The sequence below is a fragment of the Macrotis lagotis genome, chromosome 1 (assembly GCF_037893015.1).
Source record: "Macrotis lagotis isolate mMagLag1 chromosome 1, bilby.v1.9.chrom.fasta, whole genome shotgun sequence".
Taxonomy (NCBI): Eukaryota; Metazoa; Chordata; class Mammalia; order Peramelemorphia; family Peramelidae; genus Macrotis; species Macrotis lagotis.
Window position 1 is genome coordinate 929,631,231 of NC_133658.1, and position 21,428 is coordinate 929,652,658.

Consider the following 21,428-nt stretch of genomic DNA (forward strand, 5'->3'; position numbering starts at 1 on the left):
CTTTTTCCTGAGGCTCAGTTTCCTATATGTTAAAAATGAGAGATCTAGAACTCCAAAAATTACTCAAAGAAAGTCAAACTTTGAGAGATTTAAAAGAGATGATGGCCTTGGAGAAGAGATAATGAAGCATTTCACCTTCCCACAGCTGAAGTTCAGGATACTACTGGGGCAGATGTGGCCACTACATTTGGGTAGTTTTGCTTAATCATTTTTCTTTACTACTACAAAGAGTTCAGTATGAGTGGGGGAGGGTTTCTTCCCTCTAGATGACTGGGTTGTAAAAACAGAAGACATCAATAAACTGTATTTTAAAAAATAAATTGAAATGAAAGTATTATATAGAGTTCTTCTAAGTCAGTCAGTCAGTCAATAGGCTCCAACTGTTCACCATGCATTGTGCTAAGAGATAGGGATGAAAAAAAAAGACAATTCCTGTTCTTAAGGGTCTCAGTCTAAATGGGGAGACCAAATGCCAATGGTCATGTGCAAACAAGATCAAGACCAGCTGAACCTGATACAATCAAGAGAGGGAAGGCACTAAGATGAAGGTACATTAGGAGAGGCCTGCCAGAGAAGGAGGGATTTTAAGGATACTAGGAGGCAGAGAGGAGGGAGGGCATTCTAGTCATGGAAGACAGCCCAGTAAAGTATCCTAATTGGAGATCAAGTATGGAGTTCAAGGAAAATCCAGGAGGTCAATGTCATTGAGTCTGAATGTGTTATGAAGGGCTTAGAGCATCAAACAGAAGATTTTATATTTGATCCTAAAGGTGATAAGGAACATCAGACTTTATTGAGTTGGAGTTGACATGGTGAGATCTGTGCTTTAGCAAGTTTAGTTTGTAAATGCATCATTTTCAGATCATGATGCAAAACAGATCAAGTGTCATAAAGGGCCTTGGAAAGATAAGGATAAAAATTAATTTGAAACTAAATAACCTAATTTTACAGAATGAGTGGATCAAACAACAAATCAAAATATAATTATAATTTCATTCAAAAATAACAATATGAAACATATCAAAAGTTGCAGGATACAGCCAAAGCAGTTATTTGGGGAAATTGTATATCTCTAAATGCTTACATGAATAAAACAGAGAAAGAGAAGAACAATGAATTGAGCATGCAACCAAAAAAATCTAGAAAAAAATTAAAAATCTTCACTTAAATATCAAATCAGAAATTCTGAAAATCAAAGGAGAGATTAATAAAAATCAAAAGCAAGAAAACTATTGAACCAATAAATAAAACTAAAAGTTGGTTTTATTTTTTTAAAAAACAGTAAAATAGATAAACCTTTGGTTAATTTGATTAAAAAAAAGAAAAAAAGAAAATCAAATTACCAGTATCAAAAATGAAGAGCGTAAATTCACCACCAATGAGGAGGAAATTAATATAAAAATCTGGAGCTATTTTGCACAACTCTATGCCAATAAATTTGACAATCTAAGTGAAATGGATGAATATTCACAAAAATATTAATCACCCAGATTAACAGAAGCAGAAATTAAATACATAAATAACCCTGTTTCAGAAAAAAAGATTGAACAAGCCATCAATGAACTCCCTAAGAAAACATCTCTAGGGCTAGATGAAATCACAAGTGAATTCAACCAAACATTTAAAGGACAATTAACTCCCATTCTATTTAAACCATTTGAAAAAACAGGTGAAAAAGGATTTATCGTTTTTGTTCTATGACATCAAGAGGATTTTGGATAGCTAAACTAGGAAGAGTCAAAACAGAAAAGAAAACTGTAGATCAATTTCCCTAATAAAAATTGATGCAAGCATTTTAAATAAAATAATAGCAAAGTGATTACAGCAGTTATCACTAGGATGATATACTATGAGCAGGCTGGATTTATATTAGGAATACAGGGTTGTATCAATATTAGGAAACTATCAGCATAATTGACCATATCAGTAACAAAGCTAAAAAGCTAACAGAAATCATACAGCACCCATTTTCATTAAAAAAAAAAACAACACTAGAAAGCATAGAAATAAATGGAATTTTCCAAAATGATAAGCAAGTACCTATCTAAAACCATCAGCAAGCATTATATGTAATGGGGAGAAGCTAAAAGCATTCCCAGTAAGATCAGGGTTGAAATGAGGATGCCTGTTATCACCACTATTATTAAATATTGTATTAGAAATGTTAGCTTTAGCAATAAGAAAAGAAATCGAAGGAAATAGAATAATCAATGAAGAAACAAAACTCTCACTCTTTGCAGATGATTTGATGATAATCTTAGAGAATCCTAGAAAATCAACCTAAAAAACTACCTGAAACAATTAGCAACCTGATCAAGACCAGCTGAACCTGATACAATCAAGAGAGGGAAGGCACTAAGATGAAGTTGCAGGATATAAAATAAATCTACATAAATCATCAGCATTTCTAAATATTGCCAACAAAGCACAGCAGCCAGAGATAGAAAGAGGAATTCCATTTAAAGTAATTGTAGATGACATGAAATTCTTGGGAGGAAGATGACTTTGACAAACTGAACAGAGAAGATACTGAATTGGGGAGAGACTGAAGGCAAGAAGGCCAACAATAGGTTCTTGCAAAAGTCCACATATGCATTGCTAAAGTCTTGTACCAGAGTGGTAGAGATGTTAGAAAAAGAGAAGAGGGTATATATAATAAGATGTTACAAAAGTAGAATTGATCTTGGAAACAAATTGGGTATGGGAGCTGAAAGGCTGAGCAGTCAAGAATGACACTTGATTTGCAAGCTTGTGTGACTGGGAGGATGGTGATACCCTCAATAGCAATAGGGAAGATAGGGAGAAAGATAAGGAATTCAATTTTAGACATGTTGAGTTTCTGATATTTATAAGACATCCAACAGAAGATGTACTACAGGCAGCTGGAGATGCCAGACTGAAAAAAAGGTTAGGGTTAGATAAGTAGATTTGAGAATCATCAGTATAAAGATGGTCATTAAATTCGTGAGAGTTGAAGAGGTCACCAAGTGAAGTAGATAGAGGGAGAAGAGCAAAGGATCCAGGACAGAGTCCTGAGAGATAGCTATGATTAGAGGGTGTGATCTGGAAGAGAATTCCACCAAGAAGAGAGAAGGAGGACACAGAGAGGTAGAAAGAGAAGCAGGAGAGTGGTCCCAAACACCTAGAGTGAAGAGAGGGTCAAGGAGGAGTTATGACCAATAGTGTCATTTTCAGACAGGTCAAGAGTGAGAACTGAGAAAAGGTCATTGGATTTGGCAGTTAGAGACAATTAGTAGATCTGGAGAGCAATTTCAGTTAAATGATAAGAAGTGGGTCAAAGTTAAGGTTAAATAGGGTCAGAATATGTTAATCAAGATAATAAAGGGAGAAGAAAGGGAGTGGAAGTGCCTATCATAGATGGCTTTCTCAAGGCGTTTAACCACAAAAGGGAGTAGAGAATATATGGGAATATAGGTAGAGGATGGATGGAGCAAGGGAGGATTTTTTTGAGGATGGCGGAAACATGAATACATTTGTAGGTATAGGGAAGGAGCCAACAGACAGAGAAACATGAAGATGAATGAGAGAGTGGGGATGATGGGATGAACTGTGTATGTAGAAGGGTTTGCCATGGCAAGAAGACAGTTCATCATATGAAATAAAGATGAAAGAGGGGGTAGTGAAGGAAAGCATAGTGATGATTTAAAATGAAGAAGAGAGGAGAAAGAACTCCCAATGAATGGTCTCAATTTTTCTGTAAAATATCAGGCAAGATTCTCAACTGGAAAGATGGGTAAAGGGAAGTCATGGGAGGTTTGAGGAAGAATGAAAAGATTTGAAGGAGCTGCTGCCTAGCAGTGGTGAGAACCCAGGTGAAGTTATGTAATACAAATTTGTAATGGGTTCCATCAAAACTGTTGCAAGATCTTTTCTACCTTCATTCAATGGTGGAAGCAGTTCAAGGTTGAAGCTAGGCAGGACTAGATTGGGGATTGGATAAGGGAGCAAGAGATTTTTTTTTAGTTTTTTAGTTTTTGCAAGGCAATAGGGTCAAGTGATTTGCCCAAGATCACACAACTAGGTAATTACTAGGTGTGTGAGGCCAGATTTGACTCCAGGACCAGTGCTCTATCTACTGAGCAACCTAGCTGCCCCAGAGCAAAAGATTTAAAGAAGTAGGTGGTATAGTTTTGGAAGAGTTCACCAACAGGTCAAGATTGGAAAAGGAGAGCGTGACTAATACGGGGTGATGACCTGGGAAAGAACAGAGGGGCAAAGGAATCAAACAGAAGAGTTGGAAGTTGGAAGGCAGAGGAAGAGGAAGAATGACAATAGATTTTGATTAATTAAGAGATTTTCAAAGTTTACAAACTTGTAAATTGTGCATTTATGGAAAATGACAAGATCTGTGTATGACGATTTGTGTGTGCATGTGTGTGTGATGAGGTGGAAATAAGTAAGTTGGAGAACTGAGAAGTTTGGGTGTTTGAGAGTGTCCCAATATAGTGAAGTTCCCTAAAACAAGGGGAGCAGTTGAAGAGATAAGAGTATAAGTCAAGCCCTGACCGCATCAAATAGGAGTGTCCTGGGGTCAGTAGATAACAGCAACCAGGATCTTGGTTGTGTGATATGTCTTGGAGAAAGTTCCTTGGAGGAGAGGTTACTGTGAGACAGGAGTAGACGGAGAGCCTGGAAATAACTGGGGGAACTCTCTATATCCTCACTGCTCTATGTTCTAGAAATCAGCTACTCAAATAGTGAAGTGGTCTGATTCATTCAACCTGTCTGATGTTCATCGCAGCCTGTCCTGTGTCCCTTATCCATGTCCTCCCGTACATTTGATATAGAAGTCCATTACAAATGTACAAATACTGCTCTGTTACCACTGTCACTGGAAAGCTAAGGGAAAGAATGAGAATGATCTCTTCAAATCCTGACTTTGGGGAAAACCAATGAATGTAGGGGTCCCAAGAGCTGCAGTTTCACCAGAGAGTACATCAACTGATATAAGGCCTATTACATGTAAGAGAAGACCAAGGATCATTGTACATGTTGGAGCAGGAGGGGCATGCCCAGGGACAGGAAGATTAGGACTTGAAAGAGGAAGCTGCTTTGAGAAAGGGATCTCAAGAATCAATGCAGATGGCGAAGCTGGAGGGGGGCCATAGAATACCTCCCTCTTTATAGTAAGAAGTGTGCTGATACATGTTTAATAACTTCTCCCAGGGGAAGAAATATCTCCATGAAATACTTTTAAAACTTTTTCATCTGAATCATTAACCTTTCCTCCAACACTTTGTCAAATCTAGAAAACCAACAAAACAATAAATCAAGCCCTGATTTATAACATTTTCCCATATCTGAGATGTAACCATTCACACCAAACATTTAACAATCAGCTCTTCAAGCTAGTAACAGTTGGCTCCGGCTCATTCCAACACACTTCTTAGGCGTGGAGAATATATAAGAAGGAAGTGACATGAGAAACTATTTAGTCCAAACTCTTCATCTAATGGATGAGAAAATGGAGACGCCAAGTAGAGGTGAGAGGAGCACGTCCAAAGCCCTGTGAACAGGTTATCGACAGAACCAGAACATTTTGTAGACCTAAATTTCTTATTTGCTAAAATGTCTTCCTTGACTCATAATAAAGGAAGTGTGTATGTGTGGAGTACATGTGAGCACATGTGTACACAGGGGTGGTTGTCATGGGTGCATTGTGTGGATTGTGGGTCTGCATGTGCACGTGTATAGTGTTTTATAATCACATGTGTAGGTGGGTGTATAGATATGTGAGTGCACATGTGAACTCAAGCTAACATTTTAACAAGGAAAGTGACAGAGAGAATGATGATTTCTGGGTTTGGAGGAATGCAGAGAGTCCAGGAGGTCCATAGACTTGCTTTTTAAAAACTATTTTGATGACTATTTCAATAGAACCAGGTTCCTTCATCAAGTGAGATACTTGTAAAATGCTTAGCCTTGAACCTAACACATGGCAATCAATGATGATTTCCCCTCCCCTTCCCCTGGATAATCCTCTGCTTTGTTTGTCACTTGAAAACATCAATCTAAGAGCAGCTCAATTGGCTGGGCCTCCTGCCAAGGGGTTGAGGGCATACTAAAAGCCAAGAGCTCCTGCTCTGATGACCTGGAAGCCCTTTATGGCCATCCTTCTTGCATTTGCTTCCCTACCATCTATCATGGGACCAGAGACAATGGAGTTGCTTGATAAAAACTTGAATTGAATTGATTTGGGGAAGTCTGGACAGTCTTGGTCTGTTTTCTGTCTTTGGCAGTGGCAGCAGAAATTCCAGGAGCCTACAAGCTCAACTGGCAAAAATGGGCTCTGAGAAGTGAGTCCCTGTCTCATTTCATCATGGAAGGTCAACAGAGGACACAGAGAGAAGAGGAAGAGAGAACAAGCCCAAGGGCTGAAGGAAGATGGAAGGAAAGAAGTGAGGGAGGGAGGAAAGAAGAAAGGAAGGAGAAAAAGAGAGGTGGAGAGAAGAAAGAAAGGAGGGAGAGAGGAAGAGGAGGAAGGCGGAAAGGAAAGGAAGGAAGCACAATGGGAAGAAGTAGACAGGAAACAAGGGAAGGGATGGACAGAGCTGGAAAGAGGGATGGCTGGTGAGGGAAAGGAACAGGTAAGAATGAGAGAATTGGGGAGGGAGACTGGTATCATGGCCAGACCTGGGCATGCCATGAGGCAGCCAAGGAAGGGGATCTAGCTAATGAAGGGAACAGGAGAGGGGTGTGTGGAGCTCGACATTGAAGAGGAACAGACAGACAGAAAATGGAAGAGAGTGGAGGCTTGGACTGGCCAGAAATGAGGAGGGACTATTCCCTGGGGTTTAGGATAGAAAGGGAACAAGGGCTCCTGAGAAACTGGAGTGAGGGCCAAGAGCACCGGCTCCCAAACCTACCAGGCACCTAACCTCCACTGGTGGCTCATCTCCTTACCTCAGTGGCGAAGAAGCCCTTTGCTCGGTGTTTGCCCAGAGAAGGAAGGCCGCCTGGCCCAGGCCCCTCGCTTGCGCTGATCGTCTGCTGAGCAGCCGCCAATATCTCATCCAGCTTGTCTGGAGGGAGGAAGGGGAGGCATGTGGTAAGGTTGCTTCCAATCTCTCCCCTCCCTAAGTCCTTTCTATCACTCACCACAACTGGCTGGAATCTGGGGGATGCCGGGAGAGCAGGGCAGAAGGGACTTGGAGTTTGTGTGTGCAAAAAGGAGTGTGAGTAGGGGGAGAAAGGGAAAGGGAAAGAGAAGGAAGAAAGTCAGTGGGATGATAAAGAGACAAAGGGAGGGAGGACTATGGATCAGGAGGAGCACAGGGCCAGATGCCCAAGGAAGAGGGAAGCCTGACATTTCCCCGGGTTCATATCAGACACAAGTAGGGACACACAGCAATGGCAAGTTTGAAGAAGAGACATCTTAGAGCTGAGAGGCAGTGGAGGGGGCTACACCATCATGACTGGCCAAGGTGTGTGAGGATGGGCAGAAAAGGAGAGGCAGAATGGAAGACTCAACAGAATGGGGGAAAGGACCAAGTATGAGGACAGACAGAAGAGTCTGGTGATGGACAGCAAGCAGCAAGACAGAGGGCAGAGACAGAGAGAGGGGGGACAGAGACAGGGGGGGCTCCCAATGGGAGAACAGAGAATAATGCCAAAATGAAGGGAGTCCAGAATGCTGGTACAGGCAGAGTGAGAGACCAGAGAGAATGAGGTAACAGACAGTGGAGTGGACTGGAATGTGTGACCAAGACCTGTGTGGGGAGAGTTGGCCAGGGATGAGGAAGAGCAGGCTTGGGGGGGGGGGGGAAGGGGTTTGAGCTTACTCAGTGCCATCTGATAGACTGTTCTCTTCTTCTCCACGCTGGGCATTGGTGCTTGCTCATAGTCTGTGGACAGAGACAGATGAGGATCAGCGGGACCCCAGATACGGGGGGAGGACAGAACAAAAGGACTGCCAGCCAGGTGAAACAGCGGGTGCCAATGGATTGTCTGGAAGTGGAGGACTATCCCCTGGGGCCACCAGAGTTGGGGGGGCTAGTTGAAGGGGGTGATACAGGGATGTGCCTGGGGACCCTCCCCCCAGCCCTGGGACCCACTCACCACTCTTCTTCTTCCAGGGGGAGACTAGCCAGGGGGAGCAGCAGAGGAGCCAAGAATTAGGAGGTGAGGGGGGAGGCTCAGGGTCTTGGAAACTGCCCACCCCTCAGCCCCAAGGAAACCTGCCCTCCCAAAGGGGCCATGACCCTCTCCTAAAAGCCTAGGGGTGAGCCACACCTTCCTGTACTATCATGGGTGGCCAGGGAGAGGGTGGAGAGGGCAAGGGAGACACAGAGAAACAGAGACAGCAAGAGACGGGCACAGCTTAACTCCCATTTCTATAGCTCTTTGGCCTACAAAGCACTTTGCTCCTAACACCCTGCAAGGCAGATTGCGCACACTGTAGAAAGTGGACAGGGGCCAAGTGTCATCCTGAACTTGGTCCAGTGTCCCCAGTCCCTGAGGACCACCACTCAGTACTCAATACTCAGGCTAAAGTCAGTGCTCAGCCATGTTTAGTGTATTTGTATTGTCTCCAGTTTACATATCAGGATAGCGGAGCCCAGAGAAAATAAGGGACTCGCCCAAGGTCCCCCGGCTGGCATGTGGTCAGGCCAAGACTAGAACTCAAGTCTTTGAACCCCCAGTCCAGGGCTCATCCACTCTGCCAGCAGTCAAACTGCAAAAGAGCCTGAGACACAGAAATGGAGAGAGGAACGAGGACATGGAGACCAGACCAGGAGCAAAGCCAGAGAGACAGTGGGCCAGACACTGCGGGCTCCAGAGGCGCTGACGAGGACCCATGGTGCTAGCGACACTAACAAGCCCTTGGTGCCCACCCTGCCCCACCCAATCACGCCTCACCCATCTCCTCCAGCTCCGAAGTCATGGACTTGGACCGCAATGAGATGGCGGGGGGTGGGAGACGTTTAGCCTGCTGGGGCACTGAAGGAACAGAAAAATGAGTTGACACCAAAGCGGGTGGACTTCCTGCCTGCTCACAGCCTGGTGGTGGCCCAGTAGATGGGCTCGCATTGACTCCATCCAGGCTGAGGTTCCTCTGGGGTGGGAAGTTGACTCTCTTGTAGAAGAGGAGATACTCCTACCAAGGACAAGACCTGGGGCTTTCCCATCAGACTTGGGTTTTCTCAATCAATGAACACTTGCTTAGCAACTACCTTTCTCAAGGAGTAAAAAGATCATATGGCCTTCATTAAACTGGAGGTGGGGTGGGGGAGATAGACTGATTAACTCCATTTCCCAGGAGTCTAAGGACTGGCCCATGGGTCCATGGATGGGAATGATAGACATGTGCCTTGGTGGGAAGGTGGAGGTCTGGCCCCAGAAGAAGCTATTCCCGAATGGGAGGGTCCTTGGAAGTCACAGAGGAAACCAACCCAGGTCACCTTTCTTGTGGACAGCCTCATCCATGTCCGGATGCCGTGTTACCATCACCACCTTCACCATCAGGGTGTTGCCACCCTGGCGGATCATATTGACCACTTGCCGATGCCCAACCTTTACAACATTCTGTCCATTCACCTAGGACAGAAACACCCCAAAAATAAAAATTCAGGGTTCACATATTCCATAAACATTTGTTATAAATCTCACTCATGCCAAGCTCTGGAAATACAAAGAAGAAAATGAAAATGCCTCTGCCCTCCCCCTGTACTGAGAGAATAAATGTGGACCCATGGAAGTAGAAACAAAGCCGAGTGATTCTAGGATTTCTCTGAGATCTGTTGACCCGATGACCCCTTTATAGCCCTCTCTCTGCTAAACACACCCTGTCCCCAAACATCCCTTTCCCTGTGATTCCCAAACACATACTTCTCCCTCTTCAGTACCTTCATCTAAGAAAACAACTAGGGAGCGTCACAGTCTACTGAGAGTCAGGTCTGGAATCAGGAGGAGCTGAGTTCAAATTCAGCCTCAGACACTTACTGAGGATTCCCTGGACAAATCATGTCATCTCTGTCTGTCTCAATTTCCTCCTCCATTAAAAAAAATAATACTAGCCTCTCCCTCCCAAGGTGGCTGTGAGGACCGAATGAGATCGTTTGACTCCAGTTAGACTAGGAACCCCTTAAAAGCAAAAGCTGCCAGCACCATGCTTTTGTCCCTTAACTAATTATTGACTCCTTGAGACTCTTCCCAGGTTTCTCTTCTCTTGTAACTTTCGAGTTCTGCCTCCCTAGGACCCTGCCAAGCTCTCTCTCTCTCTCTCTCTCTCTCTCTCTCTCTCTCTCTCTCTCTCTCTCTCTCTCTCTTCCTTCAATGTGACATCACTCACTCCATCCCTTCCTGTGACCAGCCCAGAATTTTCCCTGTCCTAATGATCAAGAGAACATCTTTATCTGACCTCCCTATGTGTCCCTTCCCTTTCCAACATAGCCTTATACAAACCCAGAATTCTGTTTTGCCATCAATCCCCAAACACCTGATACCATCTCTCCCATTGCACCTTTCCCATAGCATGGTCCCTGAAAAACTGGCAAGAAGGAAAGCTGCAGAATTCTTTTAGCTCCTGAAGGGAGAGGAAGCTGGGGCGGGGGGGCCTTCCTGACTCCAGACCCAACATTCGAACCACTAGGCCCCCTAGTTCCCCTTAATGTTTGTCCTTCATTTTCAAAGAAGATCATGACATCAGGGAGGTGATGTCATGAGAAGCACATGAACTAGATGGGGGGGGGGGGGCAGGGCTGTGCTAAGTCACCAGGCTCACTTTCTCCTCCAAAGGCATCTGGGTCCAGTGACCAGATAGGCATCAGGATGACTGGACATGACCCTGGATTCAAGGAAGTCAGGGTTAATTGACCTGTTCAAGGTCACACAACTAGTAAGAGTCAAATGTCTGAAGCCAAATTCCAATTCCCGTCCTCCTGAATCCAAGGTCAATGCTCTATCCACTGCACCATCTAGCTGAACCTAGTCCCCTAGTGGGGAGGAGTCTAGAGAATTAGATATGAGGTCCAGAGGAAGACAACCAGACACTGGGAAGTCAGAAGTCTGAATCGCTAGGGGGTCACCTAGGAGCTGGGGGCTCACCTCGATGAGGAAGTCCCCCATCCGAAGTCCTGCTCTCCAAGCCACGCCACCCTCATCCACAGATTCGAGGTACTGTAGGGCAGGGAATGCTGGGGTGGGAGTGAACTCCTCGATGGGGGTCTGCGCTGCGGGGAGGAGCAGACAGGGTCGGTGGGGAGGGGGGAAGGAGCCCTTCCCATTCCTTGGGCCTTCCTAACCCATTCCCAGTACTCACCCTTGGCCCCCCGGAGCACAAAACCGAAGCCCTCACTGTCCTTCTTCTGGAGCAGGACGGTCTTCTCCTTGATGATGTAGTCACTGTGCGTAGAAAGGGAAAGGTTAGAAAAAAGTGGAATGAGCCCCAAGATCCATGCCTCCATCCCTCATTCTAGAATGCCTCCTATGCTGGTACAGGCTCCCTTTACTGATCCCAACATATTTCCCAGTATTCCTAGACTATAGTCTGATATTTATTGGCAATAACACGCCATGCAATCCAAGATGCCCAAAGTCAGAATGTTGATCTTCTTCTGAGATCTCTAGAGACTGAGCAAGATGGATGGAGCCAGACTGCCTGACCATTGAGATCCTGGAGTCACCAAAGGAATAAACCTGTATCCTTCTGACATATTCTTATTCCCAGGACCTTCCAATGATGAAGCTCCTTGTTGAATAGGTCAGTAATGTTTCTTATGCAAATACTCACTAGAATCCAATAATGCCTCAACACACCCCAAGTATACTTTAGCAAGTCCAATAGCACACTAATATTTTCATTAATGCTCCATTTCACATTCATGCCTCATCAGCAATTCCCAGACATGCATCAAATATATCCTAATAATGCCTATGTCACCCCAATAATCTCTACTGCCAAGACCCACTTCAAGTGGACTCGAGCAACAGTTGCACCCATGATCTATATCCAGAAGGCCAGGTGACCTCAGTAATGGTTAAATATGTGTACCCTAAAGCATTCAGGCACCTTCTATAGCATACACAGGTGTGCTTGGGCAATGGTTTACTAACAGTCTTATTCATAAAATTAGATTTTATTCTACATAGTTTATTTCCAGAATGTAATATAATAGCCTGTTATTGAACTATAAAGAATTGATTTCTGAAGGGGGGGGAGATCATGAATGCTATATATCCCTTTTATAGATGTGAGGGAAACCCAGGATCCATGAAGAGGAAATCATTTGTCTAGGGTCACACAAAGAAAGAAGTCAAATTCAAGGTTTAGGTCACTAGATCCATAAATCTAATCTTTTCTATCTATACAAGACCCTATAGGGAGACTAGATAACTCCATGGATATAGCACCAGCCCTGGAGTCAGGAGGACCTCAGTTCACATCCGACTTCAGACACATGATTTTTACTACTGTGTGACCTTGGGCAAATCACTTCACCCTGATTGCCTCACATCCAAAACCATCTTCAGTCATCCTGATTCATATCTGACCATTGGACACAGATGCTCTGAAGGAGAAAATGATGCTGGTGACTTAGCAAAGCAAACAGCCCCCTCCAATCCAACTCATGGCATCAACTCCCTGATGTTGTGATTTTCTTTCTTTTTTTTTTCTTTTTTCTTTTAGGTTCTTTTTTTTGCAAGGCAATGGGGTTAAGTGGCTTGTCCAAGGCCACACAGTCAGGTAATTATTGTTGTCACATCGCCACACTGATGTGGTGATTTTCCTCAAGAATGAAGAACAGAGACCATCATCATCATACAAGTGTACCAATTAAGAATAGATCCACCATAATTGTAGTAGTGACCAAATTTACACCTACTGCATGCTAGTACACTACCCCTCCAAATGGTCTAGTAACTCCAAGGTTCCCAGGTTGACCCTACGTGTACTCCAGTGATACCCAGTCCAAGATAAATCCAGATAAATCATATCAAATCCAGATAAATGATATCAAAATTTAATGCTAATATGAGTCAATAGTGCTCAAATATACATACCACAACCATTTGCATGCTCTAGTAGGTATCAGTAATATCTAAATACTCTCTTTAGGCTTCAGTTCCCAACCTCAGGTACATTGTCATATCCAATCATCCACTTCAATAATGTCCAAAAAGGCTCCAAATACTCTAGCAAATAACCACACATTTCAGTACAGGTCACCATGCAGAGAAGTCATAAGCAGACTTCATAAATAACAGCCAACCACATACTCATTTTGCACCAAGGACCACCCAAAAGATTTCAATAAGATGCAGGTAGCCATGTATACTATGGTATATTCCAATAATGCACCTTAATATCCCCCATACTCCAAGTATAACCTAGCAAGGCCATCACATCCCAAAGACATTATAGGCCATGATACTAATGTCCTCAACTCAATTCAGCACAAAGCATTCATCAAGGAACTGCTATATGATGGGGGATTCTGTTCTAGCAGATACAAAGGTAAAACCAAAGAGTTCCTGTCCTCAAGGAGCTTACATTCTACCAGGGCAATGCAATGGAGAACAGAGAAATCAACCCCAAATCTACTCAAAGTAAATCCATGGCCATTTCAGGGGAAGGGTAAAAAAGTGCTCTGACCCTTGAGGAGATCAGACAGGGTCTCTGAAGAATAATGGAACTGGAACTGCATATTCCAAGAGGCAGAGGAAAAGAGGGAGAACATTCCAGGCAGGGGGCACAATCAAAAATATTTTTAACCATCTACTGTATAATCTCAAGGAATTGGGGATGGGGTAACCCTGTAATTTTTTCATTGTGGAAATTCCCTTCACCAGGGGGAAAATGCTCCTCCACAATGTCCAGTGGTAGAGAGTTACCTCGTGGATTGAGAGTGTCTACAACACTTGCCTGAAGTCACGCATCTAGTATGCTAGAGGCAGACTTTGAACCCAGGTCTTTCTGACTCCAGGATCATCACCTTTTGCAATGTGCCCCACTGCCAGGATTCAAAAATTCTAAAGGAAACCATTCTTGTCTTCAAGTTTTAACATCCAATTCATATATATCCCAGGATACTTCAATCAAATGCAATTACACACCTGTATTCTCTAGTAATACCTAATCCCAGACCAAATATACGTAAAATTAATTTGATTAATAGCAGATCACACAACCCACATATTATCCAAGATTCCTGGAGGAAATTCTAGTAATACCTCATCAGTACCCCAATATAATTCAATAAACTGCCATCTGGTTGCATGCCAGCAATGCCCCAATGTACCCAGAAGAGACCAGAACACTCGACATACCCCTAAAGGGGATCCAAATTACCCAGTCAAACACATGTGGCACAATTATGTATTTGAATATTATAGTATAATATCTCTAGGTAAAAACTCTAGTATCCTTCAAGAATATCTCTATTTCCCAAGATATAGAGATAGAAAAATCCTGTGATGCTGATGCTCAAACAAACCATACTATACTAAGACCTCCCACTAATACAACATGGAATATTCCCCATATTTGCAGGGAAATCTCATTATAGACCACAGTGTATTCCACTCCTCCTTAAAAATACTCCAATGCTCCAATATTTCCTATATATTTCATTATCTTCTAGCAGTAACATAATAGATTCCAGTATAATATACACTCATACCCCAGCTTGCTGCTCCCATCAATATGGTGTAGAATACTTGTCTAGCTACCTTGGTGATTCGGCAACCTCCAAAGCTCATTCTCTTGTTGCACTAGGAAACATCAAATGTGGAGAGTCAGGAAGTGGTAAGCTTCTGGGGTGGGGGTGGGTGTAGGGGCTGCTCTGCCCTGTCTAGGTCTGACCACACCTGAGTGCTGAGGTTAGTCATTGGCACCAAGTTTAAAAGGAAGACAGCAAAACTGTCCAGGAACTTTGAGGCCATAGCATGAGACCTGGCTATGGTTAGTCTGGAGAAGAGGGACCTCAAGGTAGGCATACTGTCTTCAAGCCTTTGAAGGGCTCTATGGAGAAGAGATTTGCTAGCTCCAGGACAGACAGAATAAGGAGAAATAGGTAGAGGTGGCAGAGTCAAGGACTTGATGGAAAGAATAATTTTCTAACAAAGGGAGGTATCCATACCTGGGCTGGGCTGTCTCGGCAGGTGGTGGGTTCTTCCTCACTTCACATGGATACTGGATGACCCTTGTCCACTCTGTTCCAGAGGGAGCTGTTGGTCAGGTATGCCTGGTCTCTAAGAATCTGAGGTAGCATGGATGCCCGGACACAAGCCTTCAGCCCAACTTAGCACTCTTGCAGATGCTGCACCTCCATACAGCACCCACCTTCCCAGGGTACTTCTCCAACATGACACAGACAACCTCCAACATTCCCTCTTTCTAAAGAGTAGACCCCAGTCTAACACAAACCTGGACCCCAACATCCTAACTCCAATACATTATATCCTGCCCACCCACAATACACCCAGGCTCTTACCCTAGACAAACAACCCACTTCAGAGAACATAGGACCTACTCCGAACAGAACATTCTATCCATTAAATGGCTCATTCCAACATAATCTCTGCACTCCTGCCTTGGTATCCCTCCCACAATGTGGCAAACTCCATTGTTCTATACACAGTTCTGGTGACCCCTGTGCTGCTCTCACTTAGAGCACACTGCAGCATAATCACACACACACACACACACACACACACACACACACACACACACACACACACACACACTGGCTCCAGTGTCTTTACAGTATGGTCCAGTATGACCCAGAGACACACAGGTCTGTGCACACCCACTCCCACATTACATCAGCATATGTTCACCATGTGTCCACTGGAATGATCCATTAGAGTTCAGCCCTCACCTTCCTAGCAAATATGTGGGATCAAGTACCTTTGTAACTCAGTGGGAGCCTCGATGCTCCTTATAGATTTGAAAAAAGAAGTGTGAGAGAGAAACAAGCATGTATTCAAGGATCACAATATGAGGAAGAAGGAAGGAGATCTTTGGGACAGTAAAGATGGAGGAGGAGAGAGGGTTCAAGGCTGTCTAGAGTGTGTCCAGTCACTGCAATCCCTAGTGCTTGTTCCAGACTCCCTACCCCGCCCCCCCCAGGAGGCAGTGTGGCACAATTGAAAACTTTATGAATTTAGAGTCAGGGAAACTGAGTTTGAATCCCAGCTCTGTTACTTCTCATCTATGTGACCTTGGGCAAATCACTGAACCTCTCCATAGTACCTCATCTGTAAAATAAGGAAGCATCCCATATCTTTCCTAAACTCCTTGGTCTCTGGCACACTCAGGATCCCCTTCCAAGTTTCTCGATCACCTGCATGTCATCTCCCTATAGTTCTCAGTCTCCAGGAAGAGTCACATTCTCCTTCCTATCCCTTCATCATGAGGAATCTCATCATGCCACCTTTGTTTTCTTACACTCACTACATCCCACCTTCACCCTCCCATAGTATAATTTCCAACTATCATGCTCTCTAATACCTCTGTATCCCTCTTGTAACTCCCATCTCCTCTCACAACCTCTGTCTTTTCCTCTCATCCTCACATCCCTAGATCTGCTTTCACTCATAGGCACTTCCATATTCCCAGAATCTCCTCACTTGGGAAAGCTTTCTCCTGTAGAATTCTATATAGCAAGGAAATCTTAGATTTGGTTAAAAAAAATCTCTCCACACTCCTTGTAGCTTCTTATTCTGCCCCTCCTCCTTCATAAAGCCTCTGCTCTCCATTCTCCCCATGTTTTGTAGTTCCCCTCATTCCCACATATCTTCCTCAGATTCCCTATATCCTCATATTTTCTTCACCCCTGTATCTGCTCCTTAGCTATGTCTCCTTCTCATTTCTCATCTTCTCACCCTCCATACAATCCTCTCTATGTCCTTTCATTCCCTCAATTTCCCTCTTATCTCCCATATTCTCCAAACCTTCAAATTCTCCTACATCTCATAATGCCTTCACCCTTGCTATTATTAAAACTACTGTCCTCATCTTTTCTTGTGCTGCATCCCTCATGTCTCTACCTACCCCTGCCTGGATGCCTTCCTATTGATTCTTCTTCAATATATTCTATCTGCATCCCTCATCTGCCCTTCCCAGCACCCTAATCATGTGGGCACATCTGGCATGCCTTCACCCAGGCATGCTTCCAAAGACCCCTGCAGGATCACTCAGCATTAAGGCCTGGCCCACACATCTCACACACAGAGAATGCAGCACCTCTTTCCTCCCCTGCCCCTCCACTTCCCCTCCTGCCTGCACACACACACACACACACACACACACACACACACACACACACCTCATTCAGAATCCCTCCCACACTGGCCTCTTTTGTATGGAGGGACCTGTGTTCACCCCACCTCTTCCCATGTGTGCTGGCTTCTGAGTAATGTCCCAAAAAGCAGGGGCATCATCTCCTGACAGGAACATTGCAAATGGACAAGGCTAGAACTGGGGGTGGGGAAAGAGAAGGTCCTGCACATTGACAGACACAGAGAGACATATGCAGATTTACAGAAATATGTGAAAATACAGAAGATATAAACACAATGATTCCCCAATAGACCCTTGTATCTACACCTGCTCTAGTACCCTAGCAGGCACAAGCATTTCTGAGTATAGATACAGAAATGGACATACAGACAGGCATTCAGAGCTAGAAAACACACAATTTTTGGAGCACACACAAGAAGAGGGACATAGATTCTGGAGGAAGCACATGGAGATAGAAGACAATTATGACAGAAAGATGGGGGAAACTGCCATTGATTAAAGACCCCAAAGCTTGGAACAAGCACGCAGAAGCATTTATAATCTCTGGACACTCCCCCCTGCCCACACATGGTCTCATGCCCCCAAGACACAGGACATATACCTTCACACAGGAATATATGGGCAGAAATCCAGATACATAGGACTCTTGGGGTCAGACAGAATCCACCATTTTGCGCGCACACACACACACACACACACACACACACACCCCTCTCTCTGTCTCTCTCCCTCTCTCTCTCTCTTCCTCCCTCCTCTCTCTCTCTCTCTCTCTCTCTCTCTCTCTCTCTCTCTCTCTCTCTCTCTCTCTCCCTCCCTCTCCTTCTGACACAGTCGCATAGTGACATGCAGTGAGGGAAAGGGGAGGGGAGGGAAAGAGGGGGCGGGGTGTGTGTATGCTAGGGGGGCGGTGAATGACTGTGAATGGAGAGAGGGGGATGAATGGGGTGGAGGGGTTTGCTGGCTCTGAGAGGGGTGAATGGAAAATGGGGGGGATGGAAGATTAGAGGAGTGTGTATATGGGGGTTCAATTGGAAGTGGAAAGAAAGAGTTGGGGAGCTGAGTGATGTAGAGGGGTGTCAGAGAAGAGCAGAAAGAGCTTGGGACTTGAGTGAATTGGTGGGCATAGTGCTTAGGAAATAGAGCTGGAAAGAGAGAATACTAGAGGGAAAGGATCTGAAATAAAGGTGATGCTTAGGTTAAGAAGACACTGAAGGGAGAGTCTGAAGAGTTTGGGGGAAGCAGGGAAAGGGCTCAGGAGTGAGTTGAGGAGAAAGGTCCTGGCAGGGAACTATAGAGCTAAGAGAAAGGGACGAGGGCTAGAGAGAGAGAGAAAGGCAAGGAGAAGGTCTGGGAAGGGAGAGGTAAGGAGGAGAGGTTCTGCAATGGGTCCCATTGGGGCTAGACAGGTAGAGGAGGGGAGGGCTAGGGACTGGAGATTGGGAGATAAGGGGAAAACCAAGGGAGTTGGAATAGAGTGGGGCCTTCGGATGGGGGAAGCTAAGGAGAGGTATGGGGGTGGGGAGAGAGATATGTGGAAAGTGGTGCCCTGGGATTAGGGGGCACTAGGGGGATGGTTCTTAGGGGCCTGGAGAGTCGAGGAAGGACATGGGATTGAAGAGATGGAAAGGGAAAGGTAGGGACCCAGGGTGGAAGGACTGGAGATAGAGTGTCCCTGAAGTTGGGGGAGGGGTTCTGGAGAAACCAGGGTTAAGGAAGATAGGTTAAAGAGATGGCAAATTAGGAGGGGGCTGTGGGGTACAGGCAGAAACCAGTGAAAGTGCTGAGGGAGGGAAAGGCAATGGGGGGGTCTGGGAGGAGAGGTAAGGGGGCTTGTGGCCGAGGGGAACTGGAAAACGAGATCCTGGGAAAGGGATCCATCCAGTGGGAGGAGGGGGAAAGGGGATGTTTGGGGGCTCCATTACCTGTAGATATACCAGACGCTGCGCCGCCGGGGCCCCAGGGCCGGCCAGCTGGAGGACAGGGGGGGCGGCTGCGGCAGGGGGGCCCCCCCTTCACCGCTACTGCCACCGGCCGCAGACAAAGCCATCGCCCTGGCCCCGGCCCCGGTCCCGGCCGCCCCCGCGTCCCCCGTGTCCGGGCCCCCAGGCCCCACCTCATGCTGACCCGCGCCGGGGGAGGGAGGGGGCACGACCCCCCCCGGGGGGGCAGGGAGGAAGGAGGGTGGGGAGAGGGAGGCTCACATGCTGGGGGGGCGCGGGGGGCTGGGTTCAGTACCACGGACAGCGCCGGGGTTCAGCACCAGGGACAGCGCCGCCGGTTTCAGCACCGCTGACAGAGCGGGAGGCGGGCGGGCAGGCGCCTGGCTTTAACCCCTTGGCAACCTGCGCTGGGCTGCGCGGGGGGCTGGGAGGGAGGGGGAGGGGAGACCTGGAGGGGAACGCAGGGCCCCCTTGGCGGGAGAAGGGGGAGGGGCGAGCAGGGGGGAGGAGGAGGAGAAGGGGGGAGGCACTTCCGGTCTGGTCCCCCCCCCACTTCTCCTCCCTCCAGAGCCCTCCCGCGCAGGTGCAGACTGAGGGAGAGAGGAGAGAGGAGAGAGAGAGAGGAGAGAGGAGAGAGAGAGAGGAGAGAGGAGAGAGAGAGAGGAGAGAGGACCACACAACACAAAACAAACCCCAGTGCACAAGCCCGGGCCGGGCCGAGCCACCGGAGCCGCAGCCCCGAGCTGACCCCCCTGAGCTGCAGGGGAGGGCAGCCGGGCTCGGCCTCTGCCCCTGCCCCTGCCTCCCTGCCTCTGCTTCTCTCTCCCGCTGTCTCTGCCTCTGCCTGGGTCTCTTTCTCTGTCTCTGTCCGTCTCTCTCTTTCTGTTTCTCTCTTTGCCTCTGTCTCTTTGTTTTTCTCTCTCTGTCTCTGTCCCTCTGTCCCTCTGCCCCTGCTTCCCTGTCTCTGTTTCTCCCTCTGCCTCTCTGTCTCTCTGTCTCTCTGTCTCTCTGTCTCTGTCTCTGTCTCTGTCTCTGTCTCTCTGTCTCTTTCTGTCTCTCTCTCTGTCTCGATCTCTTTGTTTCTCTCTCCCTCTGTCTTTATTTTTCTCTCTGTCTTTGTTTCTCTCTCTCTCCCTCTCTCTCTCTCTCTCTCTCTCTCTCTCTCTTCCTGCCTCTTATCTTCCTATCTGTTTCTCTCTTCCTCTGTTTCCCTGTGTCTATCTCTCTCCTTCTGTCTCTCTGTCCCTATATCTGTTTCTCTCTGTGTCTATCTGTCTCTGTCTCTCTCTCTGACTCTATCTCTGTCACACACACACACACACACACACACACACACACACTGGTCAGAGTGAAGTATACAATGTGGATAGGGATGCAGAAAGTTTGACAGTCTTAGGGAGATGATTCTCAACTCCAAACACTACAGCAGCATGAGAGTGATAGAAAAACAGGCCCAGGGTAGGGATACAAGGAGAGAGAGAGAGAGAGAGAGAGATAAACAGACAGACAGATACACACACACACACACACACACACACACACACACACACACACAGACAGAGATGGAGGAGAGAGAGAGAGACAGAGAGAGAGAGAGAGAGAGAGAGAGAAGGACAATTAGAATGAAATGGATGGGGGAGGGGAAAGCACAATGAGAGGTGCACAAAGGAGAACAGGAGAAGAGAGACAGCTATAAGGAGTTGTCAAAGAAAGAGTGAAACAGGCAAACGGAACAACAGAGAGAACCTCTCCCACACTTAACTGGAGCCAGAAAGAAATGTCTTCCTTGGGGAGATGAAGAGGTCTAGATGCCTCAGACATAAAGACAAGTGTAGGGTATCACAGTCCTTCTCCCCAAATCTCCCTTTTCCCCTCCATCCACCCTCCAACCCTTTTCCACTGGCCAGCACACAGACACACAGGTTTGGGACACATTTAATGCAACAACATATTAGTGCAGGACCTTCTTGATTTTGCTCTAAGACACTAAACTGGGCCTCCTCGTCCCCTGTGGGCTTCTGTCCTGGGAGCAGAGGTAGCCAAAGCCTCCCAAAGACCCAGATACCAAGGCACGTAGATACACAAAGTTAGATGCACAAAGACACAAAAGAGGAAGTTAGGCATGTGATGAGACAGACACTCTCAGAAAGCACATGTGGCCACATACATACACATACAAACACATGCATGTATACACTGGAAACACACAGCCACTCATAGGG

At 46.0% G+C, this 21,428-nt stretch overlaps 1 protein-coding gene across 1 annotated transcript in view; it reads right to left on the reverse strand.

The window, feature by feature from the left end:
• SHANK1 (SH3 and multiple ankyrin repeat domains 1) overlaps positions 1 to 21,428 on the reverse strand; it is a 77,619-nt gene that overhangs the window by 25,779 nt on the left and 30,412 nt on the right. Inside the window, exons 15-21 of the mRNA XM_074220254.1 lie at positions 11,282 to 11,364; positions 11,068 to 11,192; positions 9,423 to 9,558; positions 8,881 to 8,961; positions 8,080 to 8,103; positions 7,803 to 7,865; positions 6,925 to 7,043 (exon numbers count right to left, since the gene is read on the reverse strand). Coding sequence (XP_074076355.1) covers positions 6,925 to 7,043; positions 7,803 to 7,865; positions 8,080 to 8,103; positions 8,881 to 8,961; positions 9,423 to 9,558; positions 11,068 to 11,192; positions 11,282 to 11,364 — 631 coding nt within the window. The remainder of the gene's footprint in view (positions 1 to 6,924; positions 7,044 to 7,802; positions 7,866 to 8,079; positions 8,104 to 8,880; positions 8,962 to 9,422; positions 9,559 to 11,067; positions 11,193 to 11,281; positions 11,365 to 21,428) is intronic.